Here is a 13,507-nt window from a genome sequence, read left to right on the forward strand (position 1 = left end):
TACCTGAAACACTGACAGATATGATGTCAGAACTGCTAAATGGCCAAATTGACTCCTGAACTGAAATCAGTTCAAGGGCCTCTCTGTTGCTGAACTTTTCGGGTCACTGTTGTGTTTGTGTTTGCTGTTTTTCTTCAGCTCTGAAGAGCTTCTGGAGAGACACATATCCTGTAATGTCCCTCCCTCCCATCAAAACCATGAACTCTTTCTCCTTCCCATCAACCCACTCATCCCTTCTGTCCTCCACTGCTTCATCCTCAGCTTTCGACTCGCATACACACACTTCACTCCCTCCTTCAGTTGACTCTGATTGTTGCCCCAAACCAGGTGAAAACCCTCGACTTCCCAACCCCCATCCTGCTGGGAAGAAGAGAGATTTCATGCTTTCCTCACTTTTACTTTGGTATCCTCCCAAGTATGTAATTTTCACCACTGGGTAGGTGGTCAGTCGAGGAAGAGGAAACCTGGTTATCGGTTATGCTTCAGCTTGTTGCATTATGTTTTCTGTATATTTGCTTGTTTCTATCTCTTTTCCCATGAACCCTCATTTATGTTTATTTCTTTCAGTGGTGCCTACAGCACCCTCCTCGCCAGTCTTATTGGCAGCAATCAGAACCACTAATGGTATTTTCAGAGACATTAATCTAAGCCCCAAGTAAACATAAAGCATTATTATGCCTCAATTATCCTTGATGGTGAATGCTTCTCAGAGAAAAATCTTTGAAGGGGCATGATGGTAATGATGATAGAAATTCCTTTGGTTGGCAAATGTATGTGATCTAGCATGTGTAAGAATGGACCGTTTCCATCAACCACCATTTACAGAGCTGTCTAGAAACTGTTTCCCCCTGTTTTTCCTTCCTCTCTTTAACCAGACTGAATATGGTATAAAGACATGACCCTTGTTTAAAAAAAAGTTCTGTTTTCATTAACTGTTTCATGTAATGTTACCCTCAAAGAAACTCCTCTAGCTTTTTGCCTGTCTGACATGCTGCCCTCTGAGTTTTATGTTGGCAGCAGGGTGCTCATCAATTTCTACAAGCACATTTTTCCAGTTGGCATGGGCAAACTATTGACCTTAAATACTTAAATATGTTTTGCAATTAAAAAGTATTTCTTTAGTATGAAAAAGTCTCTCCTTTGTAAAAGAGATTTTGAAGTTTTGTATATCTGCAGTGCATCACAGAAAAACATATCAATAACACCTCTGCAGCTGGTATTAATTCTAATAATTGGTATGTCGCAAACACAGTTTTAAAATAATCTAGTTAAAGACAGTATGCACCCACCCCTCGCCCACCTTTGCCTTTCTATTTACCTATATATTTTTTTAAAACAGGCAGTTACACATGTAGTGATTGATCGGTATACAAACAACTGTATAGAACAAACGGATGATCAGCAAAGAAATGTAGGAGGTATTCGTGATTTACATTTTGTATCACTTTGCATTTTTTTTTTTTTTTTTTGTAGAAAAGTACCAAGACGGCGATGGAGCTGGGTCGCACATTCGCCACCCTCTTCTCTGACATCTCCTTCAGGCAGAAGCTCCTGGAGACAAAGACACAGGAGGAGTTTAAGGAAGCGTTGGTGTTCCAGAGGCACCAGCTCACGGCAGCCAACCAGAAGCCAACGGCTCTGGGGAAGGAGGAGACTGACCCTCGCAGTCATAAACCCCTCAAGGTCAGGAAGGAAAATCTATGAGTGTGCGAGTGTGTGTCAGTGCTGGGTGATTAGACACGTTTCCGCACATTTTGAAGTGATGTGAAGGCATTATGAGTCGTGCTTGGTGCCCTGAAATGGTGCCTGTGATTGGTTAGAACTTGTGATGATGTTATATTTGAGGTCTTCTTCCTTTCCTCCGTTTGCCTCATCCCCCCTTACCTTTCGCTTATTTCTTGATCATCTCACATCCTTATGATTGTGTATAGAACAGAGAACTGCGCACATACAGTACAATTATTATTATTTTTATTTCTTTTGTATTTCTTTCTTTCTCTCCCTTCGTCAACCTTCAGCACCATTTCCTCCTCCCCCTTCACTCCTCCTCTCCTCCTCGCTCGACTGGCTTGACTCTTCAATCTTTTCTCTCCCCCTAATCAATCAGCATCAACTCCTGCCAGGCCTCCTCAGTGGGTAAATGACCTTACATCTCTCACAGTCCTGTCAGAACTCCCCACGCCTTAGTTACATGTGCATGTGCTCGCCGGCACACACACACACACACACACACACACACACACACACACACACACACACACACACACACACACCCCCCTCCAGAGGGGCTCTGCTCAATGCCACGGACCGACATCTCTTCCTAATGTTGCCACTGGCATGCCACAGCTCCTAGACATTTCCCCTTGTTTTTTTTGTTTGTTTTTTATACAGCAAAGGATTTTGTTAGGTGTTTATCCCAGGGCTTGAAAGGCTCAGTGCCACTCAGAGACAGAGGGCTATATGGGGAAAGACAGATGGAGTGAAAAGGGAAAGAAGTGATGGGGGAGGGGGAGCAGGTGGAATAAAGAGGAAACGGAAAATGATAAAATAAGAAAGAAAATTACAGGGAAAAAGCCAGCCAGTCCGCCTTCTCCTTGTTCCACATCCAAAATTGACACTGGACCACCCGCAACAGCAAACCACTTTCCAGTACTTTAAGAAAAAAGGTCAAATTGCTGCTGTGTTTTTATGTTTTTCCTTTCTGTTGCCTCACTCCATCAGAACGAATGGCAAACAGGTGGACGGTAATTCCTCTCTGAGACTTTTGTTTATCGAACTTGAGCCAAAAGCTGGTGATTGCAACGCCCTCACCCCACACACACAAACACACACATTGTTCCTTGCAATAATAAATAATTCCATGATGTATAGGGATTTAATGAATGAACAGTCATTGTCGAGCAAGCATGTGTAGCTAAAACTAGCCAGCTTGGAGAAAAAAAGTTGTTTACATGTGATGTAAATACCTTTGATCTGTCATAGACCATCCAAACTTTTTAGGATGACAAATGAGGCCAGAATGATTTTCCTGGGAACTTTTCCCACTCAGCCACCCCCTATCATCATCCGTTCCACTTCATTGCGTAATACTATGTTCAACAAGAAAATGAAACACTGGGTAATTGGATAATTTGCTTAATAAGCTTAATCAGGGCTACACATTTACTCCCTGTCTGGTGTAACCTGAAAGCTCATCTTTTAAAATGAAACACTTCACGTCTCCTTTTAAATCACATGGCTCTTTATAACCATTCTCTTCCTGTCTTGTGTAAAATTATACTTCTCTCCGTCACTGATGCTGTCGTCTCTCTGTCTTTCCCAGTCATTTTTGGAGACACGGGGATCCCATTAAATGTACATCCAAATCCAAATATGCTGCTTTACTTGCTATGTTTTAGATTATATGATTTTTAAGAACTACGCCATTAATGGTCATGACTCAAATGATCTTTCAAAGATCCCCCCCCAGTGGAATCACCAGCGTCTTAGCTGAATCATCAAATGTGCAACTTTTAATCTAAATGTGTCATTGTCCACTGCAATGCGTGTTTAAAATAAAACGAGGTTTCAGAGCTGGATACAGCCTCTGGCTTTTATTACTCTTCAAGGTCACTGTGGATAAGGCAGACTAAATTAGCAAAATGCCTAAAAGCAAAACAGAGCCATATGCATCAAGAGGGACATAATTTAAGATTATGGGTTTAATTGAAATGCTCATCTCCGTTTAGTTTCAGCTACTTTGGGGCGATGCCTCCTATAGACAGGGAAAATAATACTGGCAGAACGACCTACATGTGATACAGTGATCTTACTGTGCACCCAAATCCAGATTCGACAGAGAAAAAGTCACTCCATCAGTTTTGCTTCTTCATTAGAAACAGTATCTGGCCATTAGGTAACCAGCCTGGACCTGTAAATCAACAGCCACACAACCCCTATCTCCCTGGGGTTGTGTGTTGGCCGATTTTAGTCGTTTGACCCCTTTAGTCGTTGGACCCCTGTGCCACCATCTTTTCTTTAATGTCAGATACCAACGATTCACCTAGTTGACATCGTAATCGGACTAGGATGGAAAAAAAAAAAAGATTTCTACTCCTTGTGCTCCTTGACTGAGCCAAATTCTTATCATTGTTCTTCCTCAATAGTGGCGTCTGTGCAGCAGGTTTTCCTCTAAGCAGCTGATGCTGAGATGTATCTGCTATTTGAACTCCTGGCACTAATCTGAGTTGCTGTTAATTGCTGCTTTCTAAAGCTGGTAACTCTAATGAACTTAAACTCTGCAGCAGGGAAACTCTTTGTCTTCCTTTCTTCAAGTGGTCTGTATGAGAGGCATCTTCATCTAAGTGTCTGATACTTTGCGTTGTAAAAAGGTACAGTTCTCATTGGAAAACATCCCAGCTCACATCATCGTGAAGATACTGCCGCTAGTGTGTCGTCATCAAGCCATAGAGTGGCTTTTTCTTCTATAATGTGGAACATATGTTGGTTTGTTTAACATTATTTCATTTTATATCACAGCGTTGATTCCTTTGCTCTTGTTCTACAGTGTGATACGTAATTCTCCTGACGAAAGGTGGTGCAGGTGGGACTCCATCAGTGAGACTATTTCTCATTTTTAAAAAGTAATCTTTTGTCTTCACAGTGTAAAGATTTCTTCAAAGCTGGCCGGGGAATTTATGAGGACTTTTGCCGCAGGCTGCCTTTCTACCCCTCTGACTTCACAGATGGTAGGCTGGACCTGAACTTGTAGTGAAAATGAATCATCTTGCTTATTATGGCACACTGTGGTACTTCTGGCAGCTCCTCATTTGTCTGTCACCCTTTGCCTCAGTTACATCTGTGCTGCATCTGTGTCACGTCTAGGGTCATCTCCTGCTAAAATGACATAAAATCTCGGATGCCTTACTGCTCTCATATGTTTCCATATGTCCAGTATTCAGTCATCAGACACGAGACTTTCACACACGTCGCATACTATACATTCTCATTGCAAACGCATCCAGCTGGTGGTTTTATCGACTCATCAAGTCACACTGCTGCCAAATATGAAAGAGCTTTTGTGTCTCAAGTCAAATAAATGTACATCTTACTCAGTGTTGAGTATTTTTTTTTTAATGTTAGTTAATTAGTTGCTAGAATAGCTTGTGTAGAAATATTTTAGATTAATCTGTGTAATTCAATATGGTTGTCTGTTGTAAAGAAAAGCCGACAGAGTAAAGAGTTTTCTAGGAGCATTTCCTCTTCAGCTGTTTTCTTTCAGTCTTTCCTCGTGTCACACCAACCAAACACATTGACTGGGCAGTAACAAAATCAAGATATTTCTGTCTTGTGAGCGTCATCAGAGAATGATTATCTGATGAAGGTCACAGGACCAAAATTGTTGTGATCACATTAGAGCCCAATTAAAGTGTTTTATTCCAAAATGAGTTATCCATCATTTGGGTAACTGCTCTTGCAAAATGATGGATGACACGAAACCAAAACAAATGACTCATATTTTAAAAGGGCAGCAGGTAGCGTAATCCTCCGTAGAATATTTTTACTGTATGAACTGGGTGTTTATAGATGTAGAGGCACTGAATGATGAACTGTGCTAATGTTCTTGCCGTTTTGAAATTAAAGTGTTCAGCCTCCTCCGCTCCATTATGAGGGGAATATGACTCATGTGTTTGTGTTTGTCTCCCCTCAGGTATAGTTGGCAGTAATAAAACCCTGCTGAAGTACATGACCACAGCCATCTTCCTCTACATTGCCATCCTCCTCCCTGCCATTGCTTTCGGCTCCCTCAATGATGAGAGCACACGTGGCGAGATCGGTATGAACATGTACTTAAATCTAGAAACATGAACGCTTTTCTCAGATTGGGATTCTTGAGCTCCTGCAAATTTTTCCATGTCAGTATCAAGTGCTGGGTGTAAAAACAGCTATTTTATCAATTGTTTAAGAAAATAACTGTTGAAAAATAAAAGTTTAAAATTAGAAAGAAGAGTTTTAGTCAGGATTTAGAGTTCATTATAACACAGAAGCAGCATTAATTAAGGTTGCCAATGATCTTCTTTTGGTCTCTGTCATCTCTGTGCTTGTCCTGCTAGACTTCAGTGCAAAACCACTGACCACAGTATTTTACTACATAGATTAGAATATACTGCAATGTTTTGAATCATATCTATATGATAATCTCCATTTCATGTATATGGGGTATTTTCACACATTAAAACACTTTTTTACATGATAAACAATTCCTTGAGGCAGTATTATGAAACACAGTACACATTTTTTTTTTTTAAATAATTTTAATGAAGTTTTAACAAAGAATGTCAAACAGTTCAGTACACACACAAAGCAATGAACAGCCCACACACCCACAACAGACCTATGACATGGTTAGCAAGTCTAGTATTTTAGGGCATTTACCCAACAATGTAAAATGCCACGAGGTGACTGTTGTGAATTTGCGCTAAATAAATAAAATTAATTCAACTGAAAATAATCTTCCTTTTGTACAAAAATATTTAGAGAACATAAACAGCCAATCACTTTAAAAAAAAATTAATTTTATAACTTTCCACTACTGGACATTTCAAAATAAACAAAGCAGTTCCTTATTTCCATAGTTGACAAGTAATAAGCAAATATTAGCACCTGTTTAAAATTCACAATACCCAGTTTTTACGTTTTTAGCTCAGAAAAATGTGATTTAGCTACTTTCTTTACCTTCTAGCTGATAACATGGCTAATGAATGCACTGAGTTACTAAATAGTAACACATTAGTGTTCAAGTCTTATTTCTTTATATTTGGCTAGGAAAATTGGAAAAACTTACAGTAATTTATCGAAACATGCAGACATATGGGGAAATACAGAATAGACTCAATGGTGCCAATTTGTAAGACTACTTTTTTTTTTTTTTAAATCACAAGAATTTCTAGCTCCTTGAGAGAAAAATCTAAACAAATGAGTAGTGGCTCAAGACTGTTGCACGATACTGTTGGATAAGACCAGAAAGGGCTACGTTTGGTCTCTGTAAGTAGTGCCAAAATCTAGTAGTAATTCTCCTTTATTCATTGTGCTATATGAGTAAGCACTTTCCTTACTAAGTATTTTTCTCTTGTATGTTTGACCTTCACTTTTTTCTGTTTTAAGTCTGAGTTTAAGACATATAGTTGTGAGCTGATGATTGTTCAAAAGTACTTGCAAGTTTCAGGTGACCATACACATAGTAAAACAGTGAAACATTGAAGCCTCTTTTTTGGAAAATATTCACATAATTATGTACTTGGTGGGGGTGGAAAAGGCATCACGTTAGCTGTTTTGTTTAAAAAAACGAAAAGGGAAAAAATATACATATTATTTCCAAAGTTAACGTATCTTATCTGAAAAATTAATATGTAACTTACTTCAGCTTCAAAGGAACCCTAGCAGTCACTCATGCACATTAATCAGAGCTTCACGCTGTGTGTTCTCTGTGTGTCATCTCTCTCCAGATGTTCGGAAGACCATCATTGGCCAGAGTATCGGTGGGGTCATCTACTCGTTGTTTGCCGGCTCTCCTCTAGTCATCCCTCTAACCACAGCTCCCCTCGCCATTTTCATCAGCGGTAGGCTTCCCCGCTGTCATTCAGCTCATCTCAATCAAGATGCACTTATTTTTTCACAGTTTCTGCTGACAGCCAGTTTGAATGGAAGGCTGAGAGTGGGTGGAGTACTAAGAAGATTACGTCAAAAATCAAGAAAAAGAAGCACCCAACCATGTCGAACACCAGCCAAAAACTCTTGTCCTCATCTGCTCTTGCTTTTACCAGAAAGCGGTACCGCTAGAGTAATTAGGCTGTTAGCTCACACATGTGCCCTTAATGAGTGTTCCTGGTGCAGTCAAGCAAAAAGCACAAATCTTCAAAAACTTGTTTCTTTTTTTTCAAGAATGAGGAGCAGAACTTTTTTTTTTGCGCACTGTGGTTATGTAATGATTGGTTCCAGGGGCCTGCGGGTCAGGAGAGTCACTCATCGCATTCACAAACATGTAAACTTTAGGTTCAGTTCAGAGAGAGACAGCGCATAAACTGTTACATGGTTTTTACCCAACAGCGATGTTTTGTTGGTTGGAATTTAAACGATCTTGACGGCTGGAAGCTGCAGTATCAGGCCATGATGAGGAAAAGCAGCAACTCCGATGCCAAGATGTAGTTTTAATACCAAGGCTGTTTGTTAGGTTTGTGGTGTGATGATCTTTGAAGTAAATGGGTTAGAACTGTGCTATGCGCATTCTCATGGGCATAATTATAGCACATTTCCAGCAGCCTGTCTGAGCAGAGCAATGGCTTGTTTGTAAAGCTGTAACTCATCTGCGTACAAATCTGCTCAAGATTACAACTAAAATTGTTATGGTTTTATCAAACCTATTACAGTTCTTTTTGTCCTTTCATGTTTGAATGAATTTAATTTTTTTCCAGTCATTGTTTATGTGTCTGTACTTGTGTGTGTACAAGTCAGTCTTTGCTGGGAGAGAAATCTGTAATGAAGTTCTTTTGTAACATTTTTTTCTCACTATCACAAAATTAGCATAGCAATTGTGTTACTTAGTTTCATAATGTGTATTTATTATATGTGGTTTATTTGTCTGTCTGTTTACATGTGCACATGTGCAACTGGAACACAGTGATCCGAGGAATCTGTGACGACTACAACCTGGATTTCCCAGCTTTCTACGCCTGCATTGGGTTGTGGAACTGCCTCTTTCTCATCCTGGGAGGAATCTTCAATGTCAGTCTGCTCATGAAGCTCTTCAAAAGGTGTCCTTCATATTCCTAATTTTATATGTTGGAGTATTTTAATTTTTAAAGTCCAATTTTTTAATCACTTTGAGTTTCCTTTTATTTTGGTTGCTTTCTGTCATATAGAAAAATGTTTTAAATTGTCTTGTAACAACAGAAAACTTTATGGGACAGCAGGATGTTTTTAAAGAATGCACACAATCAATGTTTGAAATGTATTATTATTATTATATTCTAGTATTTTTAAGTAGTTTTAACTGCTATGTGCTCCATTTACTTATTTTAAAGGTAGTTTATATTTACTCTCCAGGCATGTGTGGCATAACATTGCAATCAGTGCAACTCTGGTTAATTTGAAAAAAGTATGTGTTACACAGTTTGAGTAAATTTGAAACACAGTTTTTAGTTTTGTTTTGGTTCACAGATTGGGAAATATCTTGCATTGAAATTTCCATACATAAGAGTCCATAATTTTGATTAATAAATATATTTATACTCAAATTCTGCCAGACCAGCATGCATTCAAACACCTACCAGCTGTAATGCACTTCCCACTCGGTACTTGGCTAACAGCGCCAACTCTCGTTATGGGACTTGCAGCAATTTGCTGTTCGGCTGGTTTTATGATACTGACCTGTAAATCCTGCTACTGTGTTATCTTAGGAACCGCATCCATTTAGTTGGTGATGCATTATAGTTGTATTTTATTGCAAAGTTGGTGTCATACTGCCAGTATATCAGCTAATGGAGATTATAAAATGAATTACATGTATTTATCACAGTGTCTTATATAGGCAGTGAAATTAACTTCATGTTGGCCAGAGATTAAAGTAATTTCCATGGAGGGTTATTCTGCATTATTGGTCAGTGTCAGACTTAAATGGACTTCCTGAGTATTCCTGAGCTTCCATTTGAAGTATTTATAAGCTCTAATGTGGAACCTTAAGGTTAAATGACAATGCTGATAGTGTGTTCTGTGTTGAAATAATGTTTGCGACATTCCTGTCTTGCCTTTAGACAATGCGTGTTTGTGTCATAGTCGAGCTCTGTGACGTGTTCCTCTTGACTGAATAGTCGCTGCATTTTCTATGGAAGGAGGTTCAAACAAGCCGTCAAACAGCCGTTCTATTTGAGCTCTCTATGAAAACCCGGGTTAACAAAGAAACTTGGTAACCACAGCTGCGCCACCTATGATCTCTAATTGGACTAATGCAGCTAATACAAGAAAACCCTTTCATGTACCCTAAAAACACAAGACTGTAAAAAAGTATCAATTATAAGAAAACAGTAATGCACACTTTATTCTGAAAATATGTTTGTTAATTCATTAATTTTCATTTCCTTCTTATGTGTTTTTTTTTTTTTATTATGGGTGTCCTTTTTATTTATATGTATTTATATTAGTTTTTACTGTCTTACAACGGTCTTAATTGTGTAATGTGTTTAGGTCAACAGAGGAGGTCATTGCCCTGTTCATTTCCATTGCTTTTGTGGTTGATGCTGTGAAAGGCACAGTCAAAAGTAAGTTCATGACACACACGAGAAATATCTTTTTTTTTCTGTGAGTTGTTTACACGTTGCTTTTCTGTGGTGAAAATCAAATCAAGTAGTCGGCTAACTCAACACACCTGCTGTCGAATCTGCCGCAAGCTCGTGTCTGATGTGATTTCTAAGCCCCGAAAGATAAAGAAAATAAAGGCCTTCACTGCCACATACATACACATTATTATGTGTAAGTGAATTTTGAGATTATCATTTAAGTGGGCAGCTGAGAGTCATAAGATCTCTTCAACTAATCATTTAGTCCTTTTAATTAAAAACTGTCAAATAGTTTCTTCCAGTGTTTCTATATTCCTTCTGCAGTCCTCTGCACATCTTAAAATCGAATACTTATCAAGAAACAAACTGTGTTTATTGTGATGGTGAGGCCAGATAGAATTCTTTCATAATAACAGCTAAAGACTTATATTTAATACCCTGACAGCAAAACAAAAGACCAAAAGAGTGTTAGACAGTCACCTGCCAAATGACTTACTAGTGAACCACGGGTAATATAATAATATGATCTCAATTAGTAAATTTAGATAAACAAGCATATGTTGAGAAATATTACCTTTTAAAATAGTAGGGAGACAGAAATACCATACGAGGTCATTTGTTACTGTTGTGGGTCAGCAGGTTGAGAGGCTTTAGAAATTAATCAGTCCAGATTTTGAACCCCATCTGCAGCTATATTATACCACCCCAGCTTTTATGGTCCCATATCATAAATATTTTACACAATTTAATTTCACAAAAATGAGATGACGATAGCTGAATGTAATTTATTTTGAATGCAGTGTTCTCCTGTTTTGTAGATTGCCAGTGCAGTAGTTCAATTTTCAGAAGCCATTTGTAAAATACGCTCCGAGCTCATATGCCATTACCATAACATTAACCTATGCTATTTTGCTGACACTGTTCCTCCAAAATATTTTCCACTAACACAAATGAATACAGTTTGGGGCTGTATCTAGTCACCTGCACAACCTCGCCTAGCCTGTAACTTTATCCCTGTTTGATGAAAAGACCTGTGGAGGGAGCTAGTCATCTCGCACACTATTCCTCAAGTGATGTTAGAAGGTATTATGTTGCACTCATTATGAAATTAATAGAGACAAAGTTGTGCATTCATTCTAAGTCACAATGGCAGGAAAACCATCTCCACTGAGCTTAAAATCCCAGCCTTTAGCCACACATTACAGTTGGTGAGCTATTTATTCTGCAGTCCTTATGGGTGCAAAGACTGATTTAAGCAAACTAGGCAGAGTTTGTTAAAGCAGGTGTAGATAACGTATTCTGTGCTGTTTCCCCATCATTTCACCCCTAATCCAGACTCGGCCTATTCTGCTAAATTTGATTAGTTTAGATTATCACAAAGGTTACTGGTTCATTTAGTGGTTGGACAGAGAACACTGGCATCAAACACCCAAACATACAAGAAAAATAGCACCTTGAGTATTTTACAGCCTGGTTGATGGGCATTCAGTGTAGAGGCATAACTCAGATGAGATTTATCTCGCTTTCAAAGTTTTATCCCCAGCAGTACTGACAGTTACTCTCACGTGTCTCTTCATGAAAGATTTAAACATTATTAAAATACTTGTTTCTTTGCCTTTTTTGTGTTGACTGCAACATGAACAATGCAACCTGAGCATGATGGACATTTTTTTGTAGCTTTGGTTAGGTTATATACAAGGCTTCTTGAAAGATTTCAAGATTTTCCTGTTTAATAGGAATCCAATCAATATTTTTTTAAAGGATTATAAATATGTCAGCTGTAAGTTTTGGATTTCATTTGAGATCTGTGATATTGCTTCATTTACTATACCAGACTTTGGCAGCATACTTGTTGTTATTGTCCGTTCATTGTATCTCTGATGGTTCACATGGAATCTGTTGGCACTAACGATGCATTTTATAGCCAGTGTTGCAAAGGTTACTTTTAAAATGTATTCCAATACAGATTACAGAATACATGCCCAAAATGTAGTTTGTAACGTATTCGGTTAAGTTACTCAATGTGAGTAATGTATTCTGAATACTTTGGATTACTTGATATATTGTCATGCTTTTCACAACTACATGAATGCACTATTCCTGTGTGATTTGTTACTATTACTGAAGGCTACTCGCCACCGAGCTAACATTGTTAGCTACCAGATTGTAATGCAGCCTTCATTAATAGTAATAAATCACACAGCAATAGTACATTGACGATACTGAAGTAGCACATAACCCAGGTAGCTACCACAACTAAAACAAGGTAGTTGCAGTAGGCTAACGTTTGTTTTTAAAAACAAACTGACTTCCAGATGGTTGCTGATAAACAGAGTTTGCATTGCACGGTCAGATTTCGCCCATCCCTTTGTTCTTTAAATGTGAAGTGGTGTTGGAATTTCCAAGTAAGAAACGCATTCCTGCCCGTGCACTGCTGGCTCTGTTGTGCTGGCTCCGGGTCCATTGTGTAACTGACACCACCAACATTAACAGGACGCTTGCATTAGAGCCTCTTTTGTTTGGGTTTCCGGCAGTGCGTGGTATTACAAAAATTAGAGAGGGGATAGAGAGGGCATAGCCTAAAATATGAAACAGGAAAAGACAGCCGTGTAATACATTGATTTCAACAAAGTAATTGTATTGTAATTATCACCAATTTAAGCGGTAACTGTAATGGAATACAGTTACTTATTTTGTATTTTAAATACGTAACCCCAGAACATGTATTTCGTTACTCCCCAACACTGTTTATAGCTAAACACTGTGAATGTGATTTCAGTCTTTCATAGGTACTACCACGCTCCAACACTGGCCAACAGAAGCATAGGGGACTTTCCTCAAGGTGGAGACCTGCTGGGGGGAAACAGGAGTGAGGTGGTCGCGGGGTTTGCACTTACTGAATCCTTCATCCAGTGCAGTCGAGAGAGACCTGTCCTCTGCCTCCTGCTGATGCTCGGGACATTATGGATGGGCTATACTCTCTACCAGTTCAAAAGGAGGTATGTGCAGCACTGCAGTGCTGCAGCAGTCTTAACATAAATCACTGGAGAAGTTTAAATTGTGTTTGGATGGGAGCACTGCCTGCTAGCATGAATACCGCTGAGTAGGGCCTTGACTCTAAAGATTGCAGGAGTGACAGAGCTTACAGGAACTTTCCAGACAGCTCTTACAAAGCTCACTTTTCAGTCGAAGCTTCT

The 13,507-nt window shown here is 38.9% G+C and overlaps 1 protein-coding gene across 4 annotated transcripts in view; it reads left to right on the forward strand.

Annotated features, from left to right (window-relative positions):
* Nucleotides 1-13,507, forward strand: part of slc4a11 (solute carrier family 4 member 11) — a 102,736-nt gene that overhangs the window by 78,615 nt on the left and 10,614 nt on the right. For all 4 annotated transcript variants that reach the window (XM_086274400.1, XM_086274402.1, XM_086274403.1 and 1 more), the window contains 7 exons: nt 1,474-1,683; nt 4,643-4,727; nt 5,690-5,815; nt 7,485-7,598; nt 8,657-8,789; nt 10,219-10,292; nt 13,090-13,309. In XM_086274400.1, the coding sequence (XP_086130526.1) occupies nt 1,474-1,683; nt 4,643-4,727; nt 5,690-5,815; nt 7,485-7,598; nt 8,657-8,789; nt 10,219-10,292; nt 13,090-13,309 (962 nt within the window). The remainder of the gene's footprint in view (nt 1-1,473; nt 1,684-4,642; nt 4,728-5,689; nt 5,816-7,484; nt 7,599-8,656; nt 8,790-10,218; nt 10,293-13,089; nt 13,310-13,507) is intronic.

Source organism: Aulonocara sp. 'chitande type north' Nkhata Bay, linkage group LG19, assembly GCF_057382095.1.
Source record: "Aulonocara sp. 'chitande type north' Nkhata Bay isolate Kocher_YH1m ecotype deep benthic linkage group LG19, A_spYH_male_GT1.1, whole genome shotgun sequence".
NCBI classification, from domain to species: domain Eukaryota; kingdom Metazoa; phylum Chordata; class Actinopteri; order Cichliformes; family Cichlidae; genus Aulonocara; species Aulonocara sp. 'chitande type north' Nkhata Bay.